General features: G+C 35.1%; 3 protein-coding genes across 4 annotated transcripts; 2 read left to right on the top strand and 1 right to left on the bottom strand.

Annotated features, from left to right (window-relative positions):
• The first annotated feature begins 1668 nt into the window (after positions 1 to 1668).
• On the top strand, positions 1669 to 14773 carry LOC100746992 (plexin domain-containing protein 2). Its single transcript, XM_033323730.1, has 10 exons — positions 1669 to 1672; positions 2313 to 2322; positions 10702 to 10706; positions 11576 to 12060; positions 12301 to 12642; positions 13072 to 13264; positions 13344 to 13553; positions 13653 to 14051; positions 14136 to 14272; positions 14355 to 14773. Exons 1-10 carry the CDS (start codon positions 1669 to 1671, stop codon positions 14421 to 14423), a joined length of 1854 nt encoding a protein of 617 aa, XP_033179621.1. The 3' UTR covers positions 14424 to 14773.
• A 2219-nt stretch (positions 14774 to 16992) lies between these two features.
• Positions 16993 to 18528, top strand: LOC100746279 (39S ribosomal protein L47, mitochondrial). Of its 2 annotated transcripts, none has more exons than XM_003493531.4 (5): positions 16993 to 17181; positions 17530 to 17697; positions 17766 to 17980; positions 18078 to 18237; positions 18327 to 18528. In XM_003493531.4, exons 1-5 carry the CDS (start codon positions 17060 to 17062, stop codon positions 18466 to 18468), a joined length of 807 nt encoding a protein of 268 aa, XP_003493579.1. In that variant the 5' UTR covers positions 16993 to 17059; the 3' UTR covers positions 18469 to 18528. The 2 variants fall into 2 exon arrangements, with proteins under 2 accessions (XP_003493579.1, XP_033179626.1); XM_033323735.1 differs by having other exon boundaries at positions 17076 to 17203.
• Positions 18529 to 18720: 192 nt separating this feature from the next.
• On the bottom strand, positions 18721 to 26096 carry LOC100746159 (pleckstrin homology domain-containing family M member 2). Its single transcript, XM_012391784.3, has 9 exons — positions 25692 to 26096; positions 24527 to 24722; positions 24245 to 24432; positions 23397 to 23591; positions 21610 to 23316; positions 21307 to 21531; positions 20627 to 21226; positions 20434 to 20553; positions 18721 to 20331 (listed from the first exon to the last, which is right to left on the bottom strand). The coding sequence occupies exons 1-9, from the start codon at positions 25779 to 25781 to the stop codon at positions 20215 to 20217; spliced, it is 3438 nt and encodes a 1145-aa protein (XP_012247207.1). The 5' UTR covers positions 25782 to 26096; the 3' UTR covers positions 18721 to 20214.
• Positions 26097 to 26576: the final 480 nt, after the last annotated feature.

Below are 26576 nucleotides of genomic sequence, written 5' to 3'. Positions count from 1 at the left end.
ATTCTTTCTACCTATATTCCTGGACATCCTGCAGCCTTTTTTGAGTCAACACCGTCTTCTATAATAGCTAAATATATCTTTCGCATCATAAAAAAAATACATGGCAATCAGCATTTTGACTATAATTATTATCAGACTGCGATTGTTTGTGCATTTGCGGGAACTTGGAGGATGCAAGAATGCACGTGATGCATCATGTAGAAATATATAATTCGAAGATGGTATCCCACTGGGGGTAGCCATTCACATGTTATATTATTATGCCACTAAGCTATAATATTTTACCAAATGTCCTACTGGACAAATTGTAAAATGTAAATAAATAAATTTAAAAAAAAAGAAAAAATGTAGAAATATATAAAACATCCAAAGTAAGGTATTCGTTGTGAAACGTAGTAAGTGAAACAAACAAGCCTTCGTGTTCCATTCCTTTCTCTAACTATATTCATAGAGATATGAATTTACATAAAAATCTGCGGTCTAATTATTACTTAATATCATACGGGTGTAATTAACTACTAACGAGGGGAGAAATCGGACGATTGACATATTCGTTGATTAAACGCTTCGAGAAAAAAAAACGAGCCCTTTTATGCCCGAAAATATACCTGTTAGTCGATAGACGATCAATTTTTTTTTTTTTTTTCGTAATTATTCGGGAATAAAAAAATCGCACCGCCTATGCCTAATTCTGTTTAACGCACTGCACGTTAACGATTTCATTTTGTGTCGTCGACCTCCCCTGCCCATGATCGATACCTATCGTTCCGTGAAGAACAAAGGTTAACATGTAACAGGTACGCGACTCGTAGCTACAACGTCCACCACGTTGCGAACTATTCGCTTAGTTTCTCGATATATTTCATGAACATATTTTTGTTTCAAAAATATCTTTCTTCTTTTTCCTTTTTACCATGGACAGCATTTTATCTTTTTATTAAAACATATTAATATGATCTTTAGATACGATCAAAATATTCGTGAAAACGACAAATAAAAATTGATTAGTATCGTCGATCGATGAGGTATCTTATATAGGTTTCGATATGTTATTAATTTACTTTATGTTTAGTTTATGTTCTTAGTTTACTTTATCACGTCTCGTTATAACGGATCTTACTGTAGATCGTTGTCTCGATGGAAAAATTAAAAAAAATTTTTATTCTATATTTTCGACTGTGTAATATAATATACAGGATGGTCGGTAACTGGTGGTACAAGCGGAAAGGGGGTGATTCTACGCGAAAAAAGAAGTGAAACCCGTTATAACGAGAAGCGATAAAGTGCACGCGTGCCGAGCGAAAATTCAAAGTCGATTTTCTCGAAAACAAAGCCTCGAACGAAAAATTTTTATTCTATATTTCCTCCTTCCTTCTTTGATTTCACTAAATCTAACGACTTTACGGAGTCTTCTGATCGTATCGAGGTCACTTCATTTGGAATCCCTCTGTACAGTCTTGGTCGCAAAACACCAAGTTCCCCAGCCTCGGGTGATAAAACTGGCTCGTCAGCCACATTCTCTTTCGAAATAGGCTCCACTCACCTCTACCACGTAACAAAATTAGTAGTAGCGGTGGGATACTTCGAGATAGCCGATTCGCGAGCTTGTTCAGCAATCTCTCTCTCTCTCTCTCTCTCTCAAGTTTTCTGCATAGTTTTCCTAATAGCATGGGTGAATATCGCAGGGGGATGATTTCGGCGGTTATCCCTGAAATCACGTGCGCGACCTATCTTCCTCACTGTTGAGCGTTTCTTCGACGACTCGAAAATCGTGGACGAGTGAAGGCCAATGCATCAAGGAGTCTACCTACATCAGAGAAATCCGAGCCGACTAACTGACGATTCGAGAGGAGTTAATTGCGAAACTATCAGTCATTATTACAGAATCGTAGATCATAAGTAACACGCGTTATAAAACATCGATTGCCGTCGTTTTAGATGCCACCGTTTGCGAACTATCATTTCGTTCTTAAAATAAAACATTTTTTTTTCTTACACATTAAATCTCATAATATTTTTGTAGTAACGTATGGATTCTTAGAGCAAGGACAAGTAATAATGGTAGATTTAGAGTTTAGCGGCAGTGATATTCAAATACAAGAGGATCGACTATAATATCGTCGCACGTCGATGCACACTCTGTGTCCGCTCAACTCACACTCTGCTTCAACTGACTCTCTGGCCGTTGTAGCATCTCTTTTGTCTTTTGCTAGGTCCACCGCACACGTGTTTCGCGGACGCTCGTAGCCAGGGTCACGTAGGCCTTTTCGGCGAAACTATTTATTTGAAGGACCGATAACACATTGATGGAGCCGACAGCGACTCGGCTCTCGCGACATTGTCTATGGTTAACTCGATGTTTCTTAGGCCCTTTTCCCCGATACTACATTTTTAATCATTTTCAACGAACAGCATATTCTCAGCTCATAATGTTTTGATATTGAGGTGATATGTGGTGATAGGTTCGGAAGGAAAACTCAGTTGTATCCAACGATAGATGTTTATTCACTGTAATGTCGATGAGTATACTTGACGCAGGACTCGCGATTATATTCGGTTCGCGAATGCGCGGTTACAAGTTAGAGTGCGGACGATGATTGCACGAGATGTCGAGGGCTTAGGTAATTATTCGACTCGAACCGTGTAAGTGTAACGACCGTTGTGTGTTGACTCCCTGTAACAGACTGACTTTCTGTCACGATGCTGCTGCGAAGGAAAACTGTGTTGGGATGTGTCTAAGGATGCGAGGGCATCGGATTCGTTGAGAAAAGGTTTGGTTCGGAAAGTGAGGGAAATGTACGTTAATGTTTGTTGGCTAATTCGTATTGGTCATTGGAAAAGGATGCTGCTGCCCTTGAGAGAAAGCAGATACACCGATATACACCAATATGAATCAATAAGTAAACAAATAATTGAATCAACGATTCGAACGATTCGTCATCAAATTAACGCCTAATTGGTACGCATATGTAACCGTAAAGATCCATAAAATATAAATCGAATTTGCTACAGTGGTTTACAACCACACTATTGGTTTACAACCAGTGGTTCTCGTCAGTTTTTAAGTTTCTTTTAAAAGATGTACAGATGTTATAACGCACTCTGTATACAAATCCTAAAATGTGGTATTTATCAGGTATTTAATTAAATGTCTTTATTAGATGTAATTAGTCATTATTAGTCTCGATACTAATAAAGGAAAAGAGAGGAATAGACTTTGTCATTTGCCTTTGCCCTTTGTCCTTGGGAATTATTATTTTAATTGTCCTCGACAATAACACCGCGGTAACCACCACAGTGGAAGAGATTCTTGCTCCCTATATAAGGGAGCCTGAATTCTGGAAAATCAGAAACATCCAGTTACTACAAGAAGCAAGTAGAAAATCACCATAGTTAAACGCTGACATTCCAACTTCGTGACAAGATTTCAGAGTGTGTGACAGGGACTTCTCAGTGAAATAACTCGACATACCAAGCGGAACACGCAAGAAATCAGTGTGCTCAGTAGAAAGAACTCCAGAAGATGCGAATGCAACGACAAGCGCGACCGAGAGAACGTTTCGTGGACAAAGTTCGCATCTTCGTGTCAGAAACGGAATCGCTTACTACCGTCTGGGTCCGGCTGGAAAAATGGCCGAGAATGACCAGGAGACTCACATGGATAATGCAATCGTGGCCTATGGCGGACCAGCCAAACATCGCAAATTTGTCCGTAGGTATGCTTACCGCCGTGCCAGTAAAAATGGATAATAATTGTTTTTACGAAAGGGCTCAGATCCTAAGACGAACCGAAACGGGTTTCGTCGTTCTGTTGATCGACTGGGGGTTAATACAGCACCACCAGTTCAATTCGATTAGAATATTACCAGCGAAGTTTGTAAACGTGGCACCATGGGTAAGGAAGATTAACCTGCGAGGCGTGCAGCCGCCCAATCAATCTAAGGAAGCATTGAACGACGAATTGGTAAAGCTGATTATGCGATTACAACGAGGAACTCTGCTCGACGTCCACCATTCCCCAATAGAAGGAACGACCGCGAGATTGCTGCTGGACTGCTCGCCCGGACAATCCTCGATAGACATAGGATCGTATTGATTGAATTTAGGATACGTCATTCCTAAAGCACTTCCTTCATAACACGAAGACAGTTACTTTTTCTGGATGAAAACACCACTGTGATGTTTCATCTGGATTAATATATAGAATGTATACAACGCTACCAATATATTAATACATTATAGTTATTATATTTTCGACCAATCGCGGGGAGACGCACTCGCGAGGAGAGACGTCAACGGGAGTCGTAAATTCCCGTTGCGATTATAGCAATCGACACCACGAGTTGATCGATCCCCTGATTTCCGTTAAGATAATAGGGGTAGTTGAGTTAATATAACACTGTGATTCACAGAATTATAAGGTTTCATTTTCAACACTTAAGTTACACTGTTCAACTTGTCGCCCGAAGGTACGATAGATATACACGCTAAAGCAAGGCTCTTATAATTGAACTTTGTGAGTGGACTAGAGGACGTGAGTGTTCGTCCTTAGGCGTTAGAGTTCTGACTTAGTTGGTGAGTTTGCGATTATAGCAATCGACACCGCGAGTTGATCGATCCCCTGATTTCCGTTAAGATAATAGGGGTAGTTGAGTTAATATAACACTGTGATTCACAGAATTATAAGGTTTCATTTTCAACACTTAAGTTACACTGTTCAACTTGTCGCCCGAAGGTACGATAGATATACACGCTAAAGCAAGGCTCTTATAATTGAACTTTGTGAGTGGACTAGAGGACGTGAGTGTTCGTCCTTAGGCGTTAGAGTTCTGACTTAGTTGGTGAGTTACCTCGCGGTATAGAAGAAGTAGTTGACTCTTCCAACGGTGTAGAAGAAGTTTGACTTGACTCTCCTGAAGTCGTAGGAGCAGTGATGTACAGTGACGATGCTGTGTCGGAAGAAAGCTAGTGATGGGTGTGTCTAGTGCACGGGACCATCGGATTTGTTCGTGACGATTTTGGCTAAGAGAGTGAGGGAAATAGGCTTCGTTGTTAATTGGTTAAACGAAGGCTGGTGGACTAGGAAGGGTCTTAGCTGCCCTCGATAGAAAGTTGTTATTAGGAAGCATCGTACGCGGGAAAACCCAACTTTCCTTTGTCAAGCCGTAGTAAACAATATTCTTAGCAAGCAAATTAATGGGATTTATAACGGGGACTTGAGGTTATTGAGGGTACACCGTAAAAGGGAGCGGACGTCTGATGTCCGTCGGGCCCACGGTGTATGATCTGGTCCAGGTAGCTGTCCAGGTCGGGCTAGCTGAACATGTACTGCGGAGACGCATCGACATCTAGCAGTCATCTTGCTCGAAGAGTAGGGTCTGCGTGTGGCGAGCCATGGGACAGAAACCGTTGGAATGTTTACTGTCGCGTGCCGCCAGAAATATTTTTTTTAAGAAGAGCTATAGAATTACTCCATACCTTTGTTAGACAAAGCGTTCATCCCGTGACCGCGGCTACGTTCGGCGACTGACTGTCGCCTCGAGCCCAAGCTCGTTATCACAACTCGCGAACAATTACAATCGGATTGAATAACTACAATTGTTTAATTACAGCTATAGTAGACTCTAGATTACAATATTACGGGATTATCCAGAATTCGAAAGGCTCCGGTGTTCTTTTCATCTTCGACATATATTTATTTGCTTTTGTCCTTCAGAATCTTCGATTAAATCCTGTTTAGCGACTTCTCAAAACTAATAAAAAGCATAAAAACTGTAATCTTGTAAACGATGCCTTATTTTTCCTCGTCTTCCATACAACGAGTCTTGCAATATTAAATTTAAGATATCTTTCAAACTAATCATTTTTCGACTTAACTACCTTTAGAATCAAACAGACGATGATCATCTATTATCACGCCAGAATAATTTACTTATAATTATCAATGAGAATTGATTGTAAAATTCTTCCAAATAAAAAAGAAATCTTTCGATTTTGAGAACTTGCTGTTGCAACTCGTCAAGTATATTTGAAATAATTAAATATAAATAAATAACTAATGTCGTGAGACGTTCGTACCAACGTATTCGCTAGACAGTGTATAATCGCTCGCAAATATGTTGTTAGATACTGGATATGTAGAAGAAATTTACTATACTGTAATTAGATTTGCAGCAAACGCGCAAAGTTAAGCGACTGTAAAGTTAAGACGCATCTACAAGTAATTGTATGGAACGTAACGTTCTCACTGCAGAGTGGCCTTGGCGACATATGTCAAGATCAAGTTCATCGATGGTGACTCTTCTCTTACGAATAATTAGCCAACTTTCGTATCCCCCCTAATCACTGGGCTACTTGATACGACGGACCAGATTCGCAGGCTGAAGAGGCACTACCAGCTAGACCTAAACGCTAGATTCAATTAGTTATCTAAATTAAGTAATATTCACTTATTTATAACACTTACTTATAAATTATACTTATCTATAATAAGTACTAACTTATTATAAATAATCAGCCATGTCACTGCGCCACACCAGAAAAATTACTGAAAATTCTCAACGCGAGAATTAATTGTAATTTTAATAAATAAAATACAAGAAAAAAATATTTCTGTTTGTCAATTTCGAAACGCTTTTTCTCTATCTTTAACTTAACTTGCCCATGTATCAAATGGTTAGGTGAGAATCCAGTGAGCCTGATGTTGTTTTTTGTTAAACTTTTTAAGTTTTAACCTTTTTTTTTTAACTTTTTGAGCAATTCTCAAATTCTTATTTTTTATTAATTTGAACCTTTTTGCGACATAATAGTAGCATAGTATGTGAACTTATCGTTGCGTACCACAAAAACATCCATTATTTCTTCTACTTTATTTATCTTCATTCGGAGTTTCGCCCGGTCACTCGCGAAGTCGTTGCCACTGATTGTTTGGAAACACTCTTATGTTCGGTTACAATCTTTTTTGATCAAATAAAAGTGCCCAGTGTCATGAATACCTTCATCTTTCCGATCATTGATTCTAACTTGGAGTTTTATCAGCGGTTCATAGTTTTTCGAACCTTTTAGAATTTTCGTTCTCATTCAGTCTTATTGAATTATAAGAATTTATCTGTTTGAAATTCTTCTGAGCATTTTGATTATGTTCCCGCATAATTGCAGAAAAATTCAGTGATTCGCAAATACTGCAAGATTGTTTCCTAAATGATGGATTCGAATTTCTGCCAAGACGTACCTTCATCTCCTGCATTTCTTTTCCTTTCATCTGAACTTCGTTGTTGAACTTTTCTTGTGATAAGTATCTTCATACTGTCCCAAAATTCTGATCAAATCATCTGAATGTATCTTTTCTTTATCGATTCTATCCTGAATGGGAATAAGTAATCCGATAACAATCAAATAAATTCTTGTGTTTTCAATAGTCTTCCTCTCTACTTCCAATATTAAGCGTTCTTTTTTTATAGCATAATCAACGAACGAACTTGAAATATATTTGAAATTATAGACGTATAGTGATGAAGACTAACCTTTGTTACTGAAAACTTTGAAAAATAAAGTCCTCCAATCTTCCCAGTTATATTCTTTGCTCCCCAACAGATTTGTTTGATACCATGCTGTTTTCTCCAAACACATCTTCAAGCACTTGATTTTCCTCTCAGAATTTCGGATCTTGAATTTTTCACACTCTGTTTCATAATCTAATATCCAATCTATGACTTTTTCAGTTCAACCAAATTGCTTTAAAGCGAAGTTCGTCCCTCCTCTTTTATAATTACCTCGTTTTTGAAGAATTTCCAAGTCTTCCCATGTGACTTACTTTCAATCTTTATTTTCCTTTCGGAGATTCTTCCAAGTAAGTATTCTTCAATACAAAGTTTGTATCGACCTACCTTGATTAGACTTTTTGAGACGTTCTTAACAATTGATGAACCGAATAATCGAGGCTGATAATTTCTCGATTGATATTCCAGTGGAAAACATAAGCCAATTCATTTTCCGGTTTTTTTATACATTCTACACGTCCTATTCTTTCACCTTTTGTGTTTTCGTTACTGGTGATACGGAGGACAACCTTCAACGGCATAGCGCAGAAAACCTCGATTTACGATAACGTAAATCCTTAGGATAAATCAGACGATCGATTCTGGAAAATCGAAAATCGATTTTCTATGTCCCGAATTACCGTTCTTCTCTCGTGATTTATTCTATTGCCAAATGACCGAATGGCCAAATGACTGCCGGTAGAACAAAAGAAAAGTGAAAATGTCGGTTGGCGAGTAGTTCGAATTCTATAGAATTTACATATATATATATATATACGGCACGCGCCGTAACGTAGACTAAAACTACCAATAGCGCGAGTGAGCGTTCCAATTTGAAATTTAAATAAATTTTAACAATTTGTATAGAAACCAAATTCGAACCTCACAACACCCACGGAATAACCCGTCACATACGTTCGAATACAGTCGAATGGAACACAGGATCCTCGGTCGTGCGGTACGAATATTTATATAATTCGCTATAACGAAGATTTATTATGATAATAAGACGTATTATTATATATTAGCAATTCTATGGTAATCAAAGATATCCGATGATTCGAAGAATGTTCCAGGTGTTTCGAAATGTCTTTGCGTGAATACGTTATGCTTCGAACCACAGGCAAAGGTCGAATCGAATGATTTATTTACGTAAATATTTAAAAAATCCAGAAGCCTTCGAGCGATATTCGAGCATTCCAGGCTCTCGAGATTCTCTTCGATGGTATCCCACTGGGGGTAGCCATCCACATGCTATATTGCTATATCACTAAGCTATAATATTTTACCAAATGTCCTACTGGACGAATTATAAAATGTAAATAAATAAATAAATAATAAAAAAAAGGGATTCTCTTCGATCTTGCAAATTCCCGTAATTAAATCTATCGTAAAGTTTTTCTTCTTTTATTTAATATTTCACATTCACAATTTGCCCAATTTGGACATTTGGTAGAATTTTTTAGCTGTTTGATTATCACGTGGGTGGCTACCCCCAATGGGGTACCATCTTCGTGTTTGTTAGGATATATCCTTTATGAGATCTGCTTGGTGTTTCCCTTTTAGTCTTCTTTCTATGCTTGTGTTGATCGTTTCCGCTGCCAGCCGGTTCGGGTGCGTTGCTATTCTTTCTCTGTATCTTCTTGCGAATCTGCTGATCTCTTCCTTAACCGTTGGTATTCCAAGGTCTTTCCGTATGTCCTCGTTTCTAACGTACCATGGGGCGTGAATCTATCGTAAATGAATCTAAGCTTCGCGAGATTAGAACTTTTGTATCTATCTTAGAATCAAAGATCTCTTCGAGTCTGCACTCTACGTAATACGTAGATCCGAGTTCTATGCCATTTCGTAGCTGTATATTTAGCGCTGTATATTTGTAGAATCCTACGTAAATAAAATTTGTGTAACGTATATCGCGCAATCTATCGTTTAACGCGCATTACACGTACCGTTAGTTTACACGGTTGAGACGTTCGTTCACTGAGAAATTGGCAACTCGAAATGCTAGATCCAACGACCAGGCAATCGTCGTTCAGTCGACGATAATTGAATTCGAAATTTCTGTTCGATCGACCGGTTCAAGGTCTTCCTCGTGCTTCCTCGAGTTGTCGAACTTTCCTAAATATGCGCATATGTATCTTAGGATCAATCCGGGCGATTCGATCGAGGACTGTCGGCGTCCTCGTTCCAAACGAGAATCGCGAGACCATGCGTCAGGCAAATGTATTTTCGTCGAAAAGTGTGCTGCACAATACGCGGACGAATAAAGGCTAACGACACTCGAATAAATTGGCGTCTCTTTAGAGTCCGTAGGGAGACGACTAACGATTGGCAGTTGAACGTTTAGTCGAGCTAGCTTTCAGAGCATGAAAATTTATACTGACGTCAAGCTTCGTGCATTCTCGACTAATAACGTCGGATCGTCAATTTATTGCTCTATCCGGCGATAGTTTGTCACGAGCAGCTAACATCCTGTTCTTCGACGCTCGTTCCGTTGCTTCCATTTTTTCCCCTCCGCTTAAGAGCGATAATTACGCGTACGTGAAAATATTAGTCTACCTTCGTTTCCGTAATCGAACGCGGCGATTGTAATTACAGCTATGTTCACAAAGCGATAGATCTTGGAATTTCTAGGATTTAAACTAGCGCTGCAGGAATTGGAGCAACTTTCGCTTCTTGGTCGATACCATCTTTCCTTTGAATATAACTGTGGAAAAACCGCGTTGCTTGTGCAACGTAATGGAACGTACCGTGGAATGTACGTTCCATGAGCATAGTATATATGCAAAGTCAAGTTTCATTGTAATATCCAATGAATAGAAACGAAGTCTCAGCTAGATCCTAATTGCTCGCTTACGTCGACGGAACCATAGATTTTTCGTAAATACGCGCGACCTGTCATGGACCGTTTCGTTTGATACCATTCCGTGCATCGTCACACGTCTGAAATTTTCTACGAACTTATGAAAATCCACGGTGATAAGCACCGATGATAACCGTTACGAAGCCACGTTGTCCTCAGCCGGGACAACTTCGAGCGACTGTTACGAGCGAAACGAAGTGGAGAATAGCTTAGCGAGCTAGAGCAACGCGCGGGTCATTTAATGGAGAAACGTTGGAATCGATGCTTGAAATTTATTCCGATCTGGGCCACGATCTGAACGTTCAATGTAGGCCGGTGTGCAAAATGACCGGACGACCCCACTGACGAACCAAGTATGCAATCCATAAATTGATTCGAATCGTCGAGACACGCTGTGTCGCGTCACCGTCCCAATGAAAATCCCTGGCAACTGCTTGTTCTCGCGTATCCTGTCCGTGAATCGAACTGTGCATCGATAGTAACAAGCCGTAACTTGCGACTAATTTGATTTCGGTCTTCGCTCTTTTACGGCCCGCGTCGTTCCAATTATATCGATGGACGCTGTTTCACTTTAACCAGTTAACCGCGTTTGATGAGTATATTCGTTGTCGCTTGTATTTATTTACGCACTCCACGAGCTAACTCCGTGAGAGAGGTTTCAAAAAGTAAAATCCACCATCAAATGGTTAAGCGTCCAATCGTTTTCTGCTCTTTCACGGACAAGCAGTTTTGAAATTCGGTAGTTTTGAAGTTCGATTCAATGAATCGATTGACCTTTCCTTTGCTTTTCAAACTTTGCAGATACGTCTTCTTTCTTTGCCTTAAAAATTTCCTAAATGCTGTTCGTTATGACGTTAAAATATCACGCCTAATGGATAGGGCACTTTAGATTGGATAATTCGATCGATTCGACATCGAACGTTGACTCCGCCAATAAAAAATAGCTTCTGTTTGCATTTTGCAAACTTAACTTTGCAGCGATCGATCGAATTAACTGAGACTTGCCTCTACCCTGCTGGTTGAAATATCTCTAAATCAGGAATTATTTCTTAACCAGGAAGTAGGCGGAGCCCGTTTTCTTTTCCCTTTTTCTTTTTCGTCTCCGCGACAGTGTTCAACAAAAATCGATTCTCGCTGATCGAAACTCACCTCGTTCCCATTGGAATATTTCCAGGTCGGTACCATTATGAATTGGGACGTTCGGGAGGACAGTCGTTGCACGATTTTGGACCAGTCGAATTGGCTTACGTGTCCGACGAAGATGCGGTCGATGATGAAGAATTGTTAACAAGGTACCGTCGAGAAGCGGATGAGAAGCCAGATCCTGCAACCGAGCGAATCTCACGGGGGCAACAATTGCAACAGCAACAGTCGCAGCAACAGCAGCAGTCGCAGCAATCGCAGTCGCAGCCACAGCCGCAACCGCAGCAACAACAACCGCAGACGGTTGTGAATGCGTCGAATGTACCAACGAACGATGGATACGACTATCTGACGGATTATCCGACAGAATCGACGGTTCCTACGTCATCTCCATCGTCGACAACAGTTTCGTCAGGCGAACAAGGACTTGTGACGCCTACCCTTAGATTGGACAAACCGGAGACTTCAACGCCGATAGTATCGATCTACGGAAAGAATTCTTCCACCAAAGAACCGGTAAAATTCTTGTATTCATCAAGAATAAAACAGTTGCGTTTTCGGCTTTGTTTCTTAGTTATTGGCAATTAAAAGCCGGCCAAAATACCCCTGCGCACGGGCAAACCTCCTTACACGAACGAAAGGAGGTCAGCCTATATGTAGAGGCATATAGAATAATATTTTATTTTTATATTATATACGTTCGAATTAAGAAGCATTCGTGTACAGCTAAAAATTAATTCTGTTCCCTTTGAGCAGGTTCCATCGGCAATTCCGGGAGGTAAAGCTAACTCTATCAATGTAACTACCGACGCTAAGAAAAATTCGACGAAGGGCGCAGAGTCTGTGCCGGAATCAACGGACAACAAAGATGATTCCGATGGCAGTATCGGAGACATATCTATCAGCAGGTTTTCGGACTTATCCAACAAAACTTTGTCCCAGCACAATATCACGAAAATGGAGTATGACACGCATCAATATTACAACAGCACGTTCATCATCGATGAAGCTGTAGGGAAAAAATTCTGGGTGGATATAAATAATCATCCAGATTTGAAGGTCAATTACTTACTTAGTCAAAGTCACCGTCGAGCAGCGGTATGTGTATCAAAAGTGTTTGCCATTTTTCTCATTTATACTGCCTTCCTTAGTTAAAAATGTCCTATCTCTGTAGCATCTGTATGCAAAGAAAATCGTAAAACTTCAGTTTCCAAGTAACAGACAGAACATTTTAACTTCAACGAGGAAAGGGAATTTGGAAATTTAACAAATTATGAAGTTTGGTATGCGGAGTAGGCGCGACAAGTAGAATATGTAGAGTATGTTTGAAGAGTAAAGTGTAAAAATCGCCCGTTAAAGAAAATGCAGAATTTTCTTTTTCCTCGTGGATTGCGTACAACTCTACTCTAGTTGCGCGTGAAGCTTTATAATTTGTTGAATTTCCAGGTTTCCTAACTTTCCTCACGAGAAAGTTAGTATAACGTTTTCGAACGTAATTAAAAAGTTTCTTTTTGTTTGTTCCAACAGACGGTGAAATTGAAATTCGATTTCCCTTTCTACGGTCACAAAGTTCGTAACATCACCATCGCCACCGGAGGATTTTTGTACACCGGGGAGTACGTTCACAGTTGGCTAGCCGCCACACAATATATCGCACCATTAATGGCAAATTTCGACACGCGACTATCTAATGATAGTTATGTGAAATATGTCGATAACGGTTGGTAATGAGCGTTAGAAGAGAGAATACACGTTTGCAAGTAGACATAGTCGTAAATAAATGGGAATGTTAATTGCAGGAACGGCGTTCACGGTTGTATGGGAGAAGGTGGTATTGCAAGACAAACCTGAGACAGGGGCATTCACGTTTCAAGTGACTTTGCATCAAAACGGTGACATCGTCTTTGTATACTCGGTGATCCCTCTGATGGTAGAGCATATCAAAGATACAGCGCATCCTGTTAAAGTTGGATTAAGCGATGCTTATATCATGGACAGAATAGTGTTCTGTAAGTATTTGGTGTTATCTCGTATTGAAGTCATTCTGAGAGAAAATTTCATCGTAACAAGCAATGATCGAATCGACTATTTTTCTTCTTTCCTCACAGTTGTTCGCAGAAAAACGATTTACGAATATCATCGCGTGAACTTTAATCAGCAGGACATTAAGAATTGGACAGTGATTTATCTACATGCACTGCCTACCTGTTTAGAAATGGATAATTGCAGAGACTGTTTGACAAAACTAAAAGGCTTCGACTGCAAATGGTGTTCAGAACTGAATCAATGCAGCACCGGAACATCTAGATCGCGACAAGATTGGCTGTTGAGAGGTTGCGATGTTCGAATGATAAAAGCAATTGACAATTGCCCGTTACCAACTACGACATGCAAGGAACACCTCGACGAATATAATCACATTTTACGCATGCATTCGGGAGAGACTGTTACCGTTAGTGAAATGAATGCGAAGCAAGAGAAACCTGGATCGAGTCCTCTAGAGCGTTGTAAGATCTTTATTTCTGCCATTAACGTACACTTTTGCGATCGTTCGTTCAATCATAATGATATTTTACTTTTAATATCTTTAGCTCGGGACAATATGAACATGGGAGTTTCAGGAATTATTGGAATTCTCCTTGTAATTGGTTTAGTCGTAGGTTTAGCCGCGTGGGCTGCGTATGCTTACCGCAATCCTCATAGTACGTCCGGACAAATGTTAATTAGGGTAAGGATTAATAATATTTGTTATGGTAAAAAAAAAAAGAGAGAAATGTTTTAAAGAAATATTTTTGATCTTCTTTGTACAGTATCGACCAAGCCAATGGAGTTGGCGAAGAGGAGAAGCACGTTATACAGCAGCAACGATTCACATGTAGAAATATGTAATCGAAACGCAATCAGCAATTAGTACAGAACTATCGGACCAAACTTCCTATTAAATATACACCGTATTAAGTCTGCAAGTTTATGTACAGAATCGTTAGCCTGCAATTACGCACGTGTCGCTTTATTAATTGCCATATGTCAATATATGATACTTATTTGTTGATATTAACGTAAAATAACATGTCCGATTATTACCGATATACAAGGGATCGGAAATCGTAGTACAACCAGGCAAGCGGTAATTCTACATGAAAAAATAAGAGAACAATTTGATATAACATTTTTTCATCCGAGACTTTGTTTACGAGAAACTTAGGCATATAATAAATTAATTAAAACAGTAGTAAATAATCCACAAGAATGTAAACTATATATAAAAATAAGTAAAAAATGTAGAATAACATATTTTCACGAGATGCTTTGCTTTTTCGAGAAAAATAAATTTTAAAATGTATAATGCGCGTGTATCAGATTTTTTCATGTAGAATCACCCCATATCCGATTGTAGTACGATTTCCGACTCACCCTGTATTTATACTGAAACAAATATAATTGTGTTGGAAAAGGGAAAAGAACAAGTATTTCAAATTATTATAAACAAGTATTGCAAAATTATCTATTATTAAATTTACGACGCTAATTCCCGAAGAAATGGCAATTAAGCTACTAGTGACAAAGGTGTAGAGGAAACTTTTGAAAGTGACCTTCACTGTATCAGCGAGCGGAATAACGAAAGTTTATTGAGATTTTAAATTTTGTACAGTAATGTTAATGTTATAAAAACACATAAAAACAAGTTTATACTTACTGTTGCCCGTGAAAATATTGAATCGACCTTTTATAACGTATAATTTCTCTAATGTTTTCTTTCGAAGAAAGTCACGCTCCATCACAATATTCGAAAGATGAAACGTTTCTAGAACAAATAATTAACAGTGAGAGACAAACGGACACTGTTATTGTGAATGATGACTACACGGAAACATTTGTTACATTTTCGTAGTCGAAGTAACCGTATTATCGAAAGACGGGCAAGAAATCCTTCCCCCTGGATATCGAGCGTTTATGTGATTTTAGTATCATGTCGTATACTTTGTTATTGTTTAAGAGAGAGAGAAAAGAGAGAATTCGTTTTTTATCGTTATATAAACTTCAGTAATTGTTTATAAATATAAGTATGTATCTATATATTTATAAATTATATATTATAATACAAATATATATATTTATAAATATATATTTATATATATATGTATAATCTTTGCGACGTGAAGAGCAATATTTTAATAAAAATCAGTTGAATGATCAAGTTCCGATCTAGCCTCTAGAAACTACAGTTCGGATGGTATATGGGAATTAAATTTTTAAACAAATTTTCAGCAATATTTAGAGAATTTTATGACGCAACAAATTGTATAATTTCATTTTATGCTCGTCTTCTTCGTTTTTCCTTAGTACATTCCAGAATATTCAATTCCTAGGAATATAAAATATACTGAATGGAATAAATTAAATATCCGTAAACTGTAGTTTCACCCTTTAAATTTTAAATACGCGTATATATATGTACATATCGTATGTTCAGATGTGTACATATATATTTTTATATATATACAAAATATATAAATATATTTTATATGAAAAGATTTTTAAACACATGAGCACCTTAACTTACGATTAGTAATAATACATGGAAAAAAGCAACAATGAAAAATTCATATATATCGGTAATATTAGATCATCAGTGTATATAGTAGCATATTAAAACAATATAATTTTTATATGATTGTAAGTATAATTAATATCGAAAGGTGCCCTTAATCAACTTTTTGATACATTTATTGGCAATGGAATATTATTAAGTATTTTCTTCTTGTCGAAGATTAACGTTTATGCAAATTTCTACTTTTTAACAACAAAGAAAGTGTTAGAAAGTGTGTTAATTTAAAAAGTAGGTGATTTTTTTTAAATGATATCTCTATATTATAAAATTAGCTTACGAAAATCACGATTAATTTTTCTCACATTATTGTATGTATATGATCTAACTGATAGTTTGTGATAATAAATATTATAATTATTACAATAAATATGTTTTAATTTTACATATCTTTTTATTAATACCAGAGAATTAATACTGTGAAATATTTTGTGCGTGTATATGTAAAATTTCATCTATAAGCATTTCTTTTTAAATTTTTCATTACTTGTTGTATTATTTTTTTCATTTACATATTAAATTCAAACAAGGAGGAAACAAGAGTACTCGCGCTCGTAGTGCTAATTGCTTCACAGTACAGGTGCTGCACCATGCGATCAAGTGCTGAAGTCAACTAAAGTCTTAAAATCATACAATTAAAGATTCTTGTAGCGTGGAACTTAATAAGTTCTTGTCTATACTAGTGTGTAACCAAATAGGGCAGATTCCTAACTTCAAGTTTAAATACATAGGTTCTTGTATATGCTAAATTTAGAACCAAACAAGGCAGATCTCAGCGCTTGGTCGCGTGCTGCAGCACTAGTCAGGAAAGAACCAGATCCATAAGCAGGATCACTCTTAATTCCTCTCTGGTAACAACTAAGTAGTATTCTAGTAATAATAGTTACTTAGTATTTTATCAATAAGATGGCAGCCTTCACGAAAGTTATACAGATTTCAAAAGGTGTAAATAATGTGACAAAACTGTTTACAAATTTAGTTTTATCACAAAATGTAAATTCAGTTACGACTTCGATGTTTATTCAAAGGTCTTTATAATTTATTTTACATGTAATTTTTCTACAGTAAATTATATTGAACAAACAGAGAGGTTATGTCTTGAATAATTCTTTTCTATTGGACATAATGTATAAATGTAAATAGTTTTGCAAATATAAGAAATACTTGCTTGTAAATACTTTTTCAAACAAAAATACATTTTATAATTATTATTATTATATTTAATATTTAGTACTTACTTTGAGTTTATATTTTTGTCTGTAACATAAAAATTATTACTGATAATCTTATTAATTTAGCATTTAAATATACAAATATCCTTTAAATTGTACAATTTTATTGTTTATAATTATACATAGATGATTTAAATTCCTTAGGGCGCCCACTTTTCAATATTCTTTCATTCATACTACACCTAAATGTAATGATTTGATGGAATTTTTTGATATCCCAAAAAATTGGGAAAAGGATAAAGTACGTGTTGGGCGTTCTTGGAAAAAAGATGAACTAAGATTAAAAAGCAATGAAGACCTTCATAAATTATGGTAACACACAAAAGTTACAAAATAAAACAATGTTGTATGATAATGAAAATTATATTTAAAACGCCCAGGTTTGTATTATTAAAAGAACGCAATATGCTTCTAACAATGGAAGAAATCTATAAACGACAATGGGAATATTTTCCAAATCCTGAAAGAATTGATAAAGTTGAAGATAGCATGGCTAACTTAGAGTCAGTAGTTCGTGAAAGAAATAAAGCATACTATATGCTTGAAACTGGAACAACTGGAGAACGACCTGTTGTAACAAAATATAATCCTCTTGGTAAAATGTTTTTATATATTTATTCTATATGATATAAAGTATATATAAAATATATAGAAATTGTCTGTAAACAGACTACTTAAATTCTGTTTTACAGGTTTACGTTACTTTTATCGAATGAGTCAATATTCTAGACCAAAAAATAAAAATTCTGCGTGGCACAAAAAATATAAATTTAATTTTGGTGGATATGCAGTGCAAAAATTTTTGCGACTTTATAGAGAGAAATTATGGAATGAAAAACGTAAATTAATAAAGTGTGTATTTTTTCTATATAATTACAAAATAACCTTTGAACTTATGAGACTTTTTTTAATATAATATACATAAAAAAATTTTATTTTAGTCGTCAAAGAAATAAGGTGGCTGTTTTAATGCGAATTTTCCCCAACCTTGATATGCAAGCTGTGAAAGAACAATATCCATTGGCAGATATAGAAAAGGCAAAGAAACATAGACATGCAGATGGACACTTTATACGCGATTAAATGCATTTTCTCACTACGTGATATTTTTAACTTTTGAAATAGATTGCAATATTGATGAAATGATATCAATTAAAATGATATTAAATGTGACAAAATTAAATTCAAAGTATAATTCTACAACAAGTATTTCAATACTTAAATACTATGAATATTTGTAAAAATTTTCACATCTAATTGCTCACAAGTATCATTATATGTTATTTTATATGTATAATCTAGACTTCAGTTCGAGAAATGATAATGACAAACAAGTTATTATGTAGAAGAATTTATTGCAATAAAAACAAAGTAAAAGATACGAGATATTACTATACTTATCCAATATATAATTAAAATTCAAATTTTTCATTACATTGTACAAGAAAGAAGAACAAGACGTGTTTTTGCTTTTACTTTGGTGACTAGTTACAATTTTATTTCTATTTATTTTTTGTTTGTAACTTTGAAGATCATGTACGGTGATGTTGACATTGTGCAAAAATTCTATGGCTGTAATATTTAAGAATGCTTAACATGCTTGATCAAAGCATGTAAAATTTAACATCTTTTTCCTTTAGACACATTAGAAACTAACATGTGTTGATTATATTCCAATTTTGTATCATATATAACATACGCAAATTTCATATTACAATTGCGTACGTTAATAAGTCTCTTTAATTCAATATTTTATCACAATTGTATGTGACTACATGAAACAATGCACATAGAATTAGAATTTTATTCACAATGATTTACAACCTGCATCGGTTCACGTAGTTTTTGGTAATGAAAAGATATATGATTGTAAACTAAAGAAGTTGTTCACATTATAAAAAGAATTAAAAACCAATATATTAATTTTAATATTAGAAGAAACCTCTTTGGTATACGAAGCTGTTTCTCCCATTTTAAACTGTATTACTGGTATTTAAAAAAAGATATTTCGTTATAATTTTTCCCAATATTTATCTCCCAGAAATATGGAGTTACTAAATAAAGCACCTCACTAATAACATGAAAATTACATCCAATAATTAATTTTTAAACCTTTACAATCTAAAACATAGTAATCAGAATTCTAACCAAAACAACAATTTTAAAGCAGTAAAACATATACATACATATATAAAGGGAAGATATCAAAAATAAAATTTAAAAAAAGCTGTGTTATATATTATAATAACAATTATTATCAGTATTATTAATAGGAATGTTAATTATATGTCATATGCTTACTTTAAAAGCAATTTATAGAATATTCTTCCATTATAGAAGCTGCACTAAGCCTTACTGCCATTGTATTAGTATTACATGTTTTTAAATCTGTTTTGGTATCTATAGTGCACTTTCAAATGCAAATTAATTCTTATAATAAATGTGATTATATAGACATCCATGTAACTGACACAGTAATTTTGCGCACTCATCATTATATTACAGTCCTGTGTACCATTATCAATATCGTAGTTTACGCTATTGAAAACATATTGCACCATTTTATTGAATTAGCACATCAATATTACGTATCACTAAATATCTATAATTTATGTTTGTATGATTTTTTGTATTCACCACTCCTCGTTGGTTGAAGAACATGAGATACTGATTTTGAATAATTTGTTTTATAACATCATATTCGATATTATCAGAATGCTTTAGTATCTGTATTATATGAGTTGATTCGTTCAAGTACTTATGTTTCACCAATTTCTATTACTGAATATGACGATGCGTTAACTATTGTCTACTGGTACACCTTATCGTTTAATCGATTACTGAAGGTAATAAATATCGCCATGCAAACTCTAATTCTTTACTGGCATCTGAGCAACGTCGATGAAGTTTATCTTCTGGCGGAAGCGTTACCATAGGAAATTCACCCTGTCAAAATACAAATTATTTTAAATTACATAATGATAAGTAGAAGGTATAATTTTTACTTTTATAATATATTATTAAAATTGAAAATAAAAGAACGCATACCAAACTTGCATCAGCCCACAATGTTTCTAAAATCTCTTTAAAAGTAGATAGTTCAGTGTAATTTGTGAAATATATAACCCAGTCACCACTACTTTCATGTACTTCTCGACATGCGAACTCCTGAAAATAATATGTAATAAGAACTGTATAATATACTATGGAACTGTATAAGCCCATAATATCAACTACATACCAGTATACACCAAGATTGTTGAGTTAAAGGTACTCTGAAAGCTGTGAGATCTTCTACAGAAGCACAAGAAAGTGTTTCCCCACGTTGTTTACCAGGAAACACTTCTTTCATAGCTACTAAATGCTTAGTAGTTGTAATAAGGCTACACGGCAAAGGCTCTCTTTTTTCTGTAATATCGAATAACCCAGAAGCACTTTGAACAAAGCTTTGTAACCATTCGGATGCGACATATTCGTCTGGAGCAGCAAACTGAAAAGCTTTATTCGGTTTTAAAAGTATCTCGAATGTATGAGGGCGATGAGAATTCGGAATTCTTCGACATCCTTGACAAAGACCACCTTTCAATGGAATAGCTCGTTTCGGTAATCGTTGATTCGCATCCGTAAACATATAAACAACTCCACCTTTGAGAACAAAGTATCCAGCTTCCCATGGATTAGTTGGAGCATTAGGATGAACTTGTTGATACGTGTGTGGTCTGTACATAAGATCACCTTCTTTTGTTGGACCACATGGTGTGCTAGGTGGTGACATATGTTCATCTTCCATATAAATAAGATTATAGTGTTCAATCTTTTCATCCTGAAATATCAAATTGTACTAATTCATAAAAAAGAAAAGGAACCTCAGAAAGCTAATAATCCTTTACTACTTATTTCAATACAACTAAATTTACATACAGGATGGACTGCAGTATCACACAGGACAGAGTGCCTTAAAATATGCATATCTTCGTAGGTCAATACTTTAACTGCTGGAAGTCTTGGTTTCATTGGAGATCTCCTTATAGCCATCTCCAAATGCGCAATTAACTCTGAAGTAGTTTGGGAACTTCCCGTAGAAAATAAATACTGCATCTCGTAATCCGCATTTGATAATAGTATTGTTTGTGCATTTGGTCCAACCTAGAAAATATATTTCTTTATTATTTATTCCCTATTGTCTAGATTTTACAAGCATAATATTATCCGGGCAAAACTTACCATTATAACATCTAATTCGTTATAAGGAATAACGAACTGATTACTATAAATATGATCCGGTTTCGAACCTGTTAAATATAATGTTTTATCTGTTAATAAAGCAATCATCGGTTTACTTTCTCCATTTGTCATATACGAACTCCTAACTTTATATACTTTATATAATTCTTCTGTTTTATCTCTATAAATATGTTTCTTAAAAAGTTCTCGTAATTTCAAGCTAATCTTTTCCCCACTAAATTCTCGTTTTTCTGCTGCCATATTTTCTTGTATCTCTCGATCAAGATTATCATTAAATTCTTTAAAAGAATCATAACTCGTTTTAACACCTTTGATATATAAAGGATTCGTTTTTTGTGACTTTTTATTTCTTTTAATTTCAAATTTCCTCTCTGTAATAGATTTTAGAAATCTACTCAATAATGATGTTTTAGATGGAGCTTGCCTTATAGGTGGCGGCGCTAATAATTTGTTACTATTTTCTCCTGTTAGTATTGATGTCATGTTACGTTTTTTTGAAGGTGAAGCTAAATGTCTGCTATTTCTACGTTCCTCTACATCCGATGTGGTAGTACTATCTATATCCGACCAATCGCTAGAAGTAGTATATTGTTTCGAATTAGTTGGACAAGGCATTTGAACTTTTGCTGGAGGATCTTCTACGATATTTCCATATTCTTTTTCAACGATGTACGCTTCTTGTGCTTCATTTTCTTCTAATTCAATCTCCATCTTCGGTCTGAATGCTTTACCGGGATCTTCTTGGCCCTCAGGCGCACCTCGCTCTGAAAGCGACAATCCACAAGCACACTTGCAATTGTTCTGACATGGTATTTGTTCACAACTCTTTAACGATACTTTCTTTTCACAATCGCTATCAAATACACTCGATGATGAAGAGTAAGAATAATAATCCGAATGTGCATTTCTGGGATTAACGTTCTTTTGAACATACGGAGAATCCCCATGAGCGCACCAGCTATATCTTCCTTTTTGCGTATCTTTCTTCTGAACTGAATTAGGCGTTAAAAAGCTCATAGAAAAATCTGCGTAATTTTCATCATCATCCAATTTCATAGTTTTTAAAATATCTTCATGAAAACTGACGCGCTTTTTACTTTCCCCACGTTTCTTTTTACGTTGTCTACGTTGTACTATAGCTTCTGAGCTAGAGGACGATAAAATACTAGCATCAGTCATATTAATAGTATTCAAGATACCATATGGTGCTTCTATGTTTTCACAATCTGAAATAGTCATACTAAGTTCTAGAAGATTTGTATCATTGTTGATCACATATGAATTTCGAGGATCAATATTCCTTTTAAAACTGTAACTACCGTCGCTGTAATACGTAGTTCTTTTATTCAATTCTTTAATTCCATTATCATTTTTATTACTTATTTTATCTAATTTTGACTCATCTAAACTCTTACTGTAAAAATCGTAATCTTTTAAAGTATCCAAACTGGAACAGGTAAGCTCATTATCATCGAGTTTTCTTGTTAAGTTTTGATTCGCTATATCACTTTTCGTCATCATTGTAGTTTGAAATTTGGTAACCATTCCTGGTGATTGTGTAGGTGTTTTTCCATCTTCGCTGGAATCACTGGAGCTAAAATTTTTATTGTCTTCTCTACAGTTGTTTATCATTGTTTTATACCTATTATTCCGATACCTTGGAGTTTCTTCTAGATGAAAATCTTCCTAAAAGTATGTACAGAGTTGTATGTGTAGAAAGATAAAGATTTATATTTTTGAGCATAGACTTCACTACAAAAGTATACCTCCTTGTAACTACTAGCATCTGTTTCATTAGCAAGCTCCATGTCACTATCAAAAGCAACTCCACTGTCACCAGGAGAAGCTAAACTCGAAGAAACACTGGATGATCTAAGATGTAATGATAATATAGTTCCAGAAGGATTTACGCTCATAGGCCTTTGAGGCATGTAATTGCAAATATCCAGGTATGTGACATCCTACAATGACACAAATAATTAGAATTTATTATTTTAATATAAAACATACTTTTTAAGTTTTAAATTAAACTGATAAAATTCTAAATATCATACTTATCTTCTTCTATTTATTATTCTACATACAATGGAATAAGGAGAATATACCATAAAAATTACACATTCTAACTGTTTAATAAATATGTAATTACAAGTTATTTGTATAGTATATGTGTATTTTATGTATATTATATGTATATGTATATTTTAAATTACTGTATATTATATCTTTGCATGAACAAGCAGAGGAAGTAATATAGATATAATGTATGAAAAATAGATTTATATATATGATAACTTATTGCCCCTTAAATTCATAAAAACAGATTCAACAATTACATCTTGACATACTACAACTCTTCCTAAGAGGCAAATGTAATTTATTGTTGAGATAATTGTAACCATGGAGTGATACTGGTATCAACGTAGGGAACATAAAATAAAAGCTATAAAACACGTTTATGTGAAATGCCAACCATACATTGATATCATTATTGACATTTATCATGTAATATGAAAGAAAACGAAGTGCAAAATATAAATAATTATAAAAATACATGGAATAAATTTTTATATATAAATATTTCATAAATATTTTATAGAGTAATTCTACATACCAGTTGCAATGTGAAAGACACATTTTCTAAACCAGCAAGTAGATTAACTAATTGATTAGTTTTATCTGCATCCCGAACAAGTGCATGTGGAAAATATTGTTTTTTTAATATCTTTGTATCTCGTAATAAGCAAGCTAAATAACTTTCAAAACTGCCTTCACTAAGAGTATGATAAAGCCATGCCCTGCCTAGAAAAACATGAAGATATATTATAATTTGCTTGATAAGATAAATTATAATCTGCATAAATATTAAAATTTATAATGCCAAATCCACTCATACCTTTACCAATGGAAGTTAACACACTTTGAAGAGCATGAATTACAACAACAGTATCTTGATGACTAAGTTCACGAGCAGTGCCCCAATATCCATGTCTCTCTATACGCAATCCATGGCGTAAAGCTCGGTCTAACCAGTAGACCAACCAAGAGTCACCATCTAAGACTACTGTACCATATAAACTTTGAGCGTAAACCTAATAAATACAAGTAAACAAATTTTATTTATTTAATTACAAAAAGCTAATGCACACATGTAACTTTCAATATTAATTTTAATATACAAATTTAGCTGAGTACATTCTTCATATTCATATTTAGATCTAAATTTCTGTCAGTGTATGAAAAATTACTTTTGTGATTAAAATGCTACACTTATGTTAATCTAGAAGATTAACTAAGTATCTTGATATGCATTTTTCATAGAGAAATATAGTACAGATTTATACTTGTTTAATGACTTTTGTCATTCTAAATATCGAACAAAGGCCGGATATAAAAGGTTAAATATTAAATAATTACAACATCAACAACAATAGGTAATCAAAATTAAAATATTGAAAGAAATTCGACTGTTTTGCGAAAGCATGGTATAATTCATAAAATGACGAAATCAAGATTCTATCAATTACCGAAGATCTCATAAAAAAAAATAATGAAATAATAATAGTTTACTGATAATAATACGAACAAAGAGGTAAAAGCACGTACGTCAGTGGAGGAGCCACGACGTGGAACAAGACGTTGAGTAAGTTGCAAGTGAGAAACGGGAAATCGTGATGACGAGAGGAGCACATGTACTTCTTCAACACAGGTTCGCGTTCAAAAACAATAAAGATAACAAAACGCATTTAACTGTTAAACGTTTGATACACGACCGATCGTGTAAATGCGTGCCACTGCAGTTTCAGCTGTTTCGTCATGGTTAAGTATTTCAAGAAACTCGTATTTATCTGCGAGGAAAAACGAATGAAAATCTGTCTAAGCCATTTAAAAAAGAATTTCAGAGCAGAACAGGAAAACGTCGTTAGTTCGATATATATAAAAATTCGCGTTAGGAAAGTGCATACCTATATATATATATATATATATGTATATGTATATATGTATATAGACGACGTATGGCCTTGATACGTCGTCCTTATGCTGAAGCAGACAGCACTCACCAATTTGACAGCTTTGGTTAATTCTTGAAGAATTCTTCCCTTGGACAGTACCTTATCGGTACAAAGATCCATATCTTCTTGACTCGGCATATCGATCTCTAATCTTACATGATTTTCATCAGGCGATAACGCAAATTTCGAGGAGAAAGAAAGAAAAAGTCAAAGGCAGGGAAGACGGGACACGGGTTCGACGCAACGTTGGTGGAGTCGCACTGACACATTCGCCGGGTGGACTCATTGATTTTAGCTGAGCGCAGGCCAGGCGCTAACATTAAACTCCTCTTCGTAATCTATCTCTGATTTTTTTATTATTCACGATACACTTGTTGCCTTTCTATTAATCATCAAACCAGTATACGCAAACAGAGCCGGACACCCATCTGGATAACCAATAATGAATACAATCAACAAATAGTCTTTCGATAAAAGTAAGAAAATATCATTTTTTTCTTTGCCGCGCAGAACATTTGTAAGGTATCTAATTCAAATTTATGATCCTAACCATTTATACTTACATGATTAATGTACATTGTTAATATATAAAATATAAATTATTATTATACCTCGTTATATATAAATCATTATCATGAAAGTAGATTTCTGATTTAGTCCGAGTGCAATCTCAACCCGAATTCCCCTGTTTACGCAACATGGAGAAAGTTTCGCGGGACAAGTATCTATTTCAGCAATATTAGTTAATTTCAGAGAAATTTACTTTTACGAAATATGTATAACTACACAACTGATCAGAGAAACAATGGAAACAATATAACATGTATATTTAATAAATAATAAATTAAATTAAGCAAATAAATTAAAAATGCATTTCGATATTAAACATTAAAAAAAAATAATTAGTAAAATTCTTACATTCATTTAGAATTT

Source organism: Bombus impatiens, unplaced genomic scaffold, assembly GCF_000188095.3.
Source record: "Bombus impatiens unplaced genomic scaffold, BIMP_2.2 scf_1183, whole genome shotgun sequence".
Lineage (NCBI taxonomy): Eukaryota > Metazoa > Arthropoda > Insecta > Hymenoptera > Apidae > Bombus > Bombus impatiens.
The sequence above is the reverse complement of the archived record's forward strand: the minus strand, read 5'-3'. Positions and strand labels throughout refer to the sequence as shown.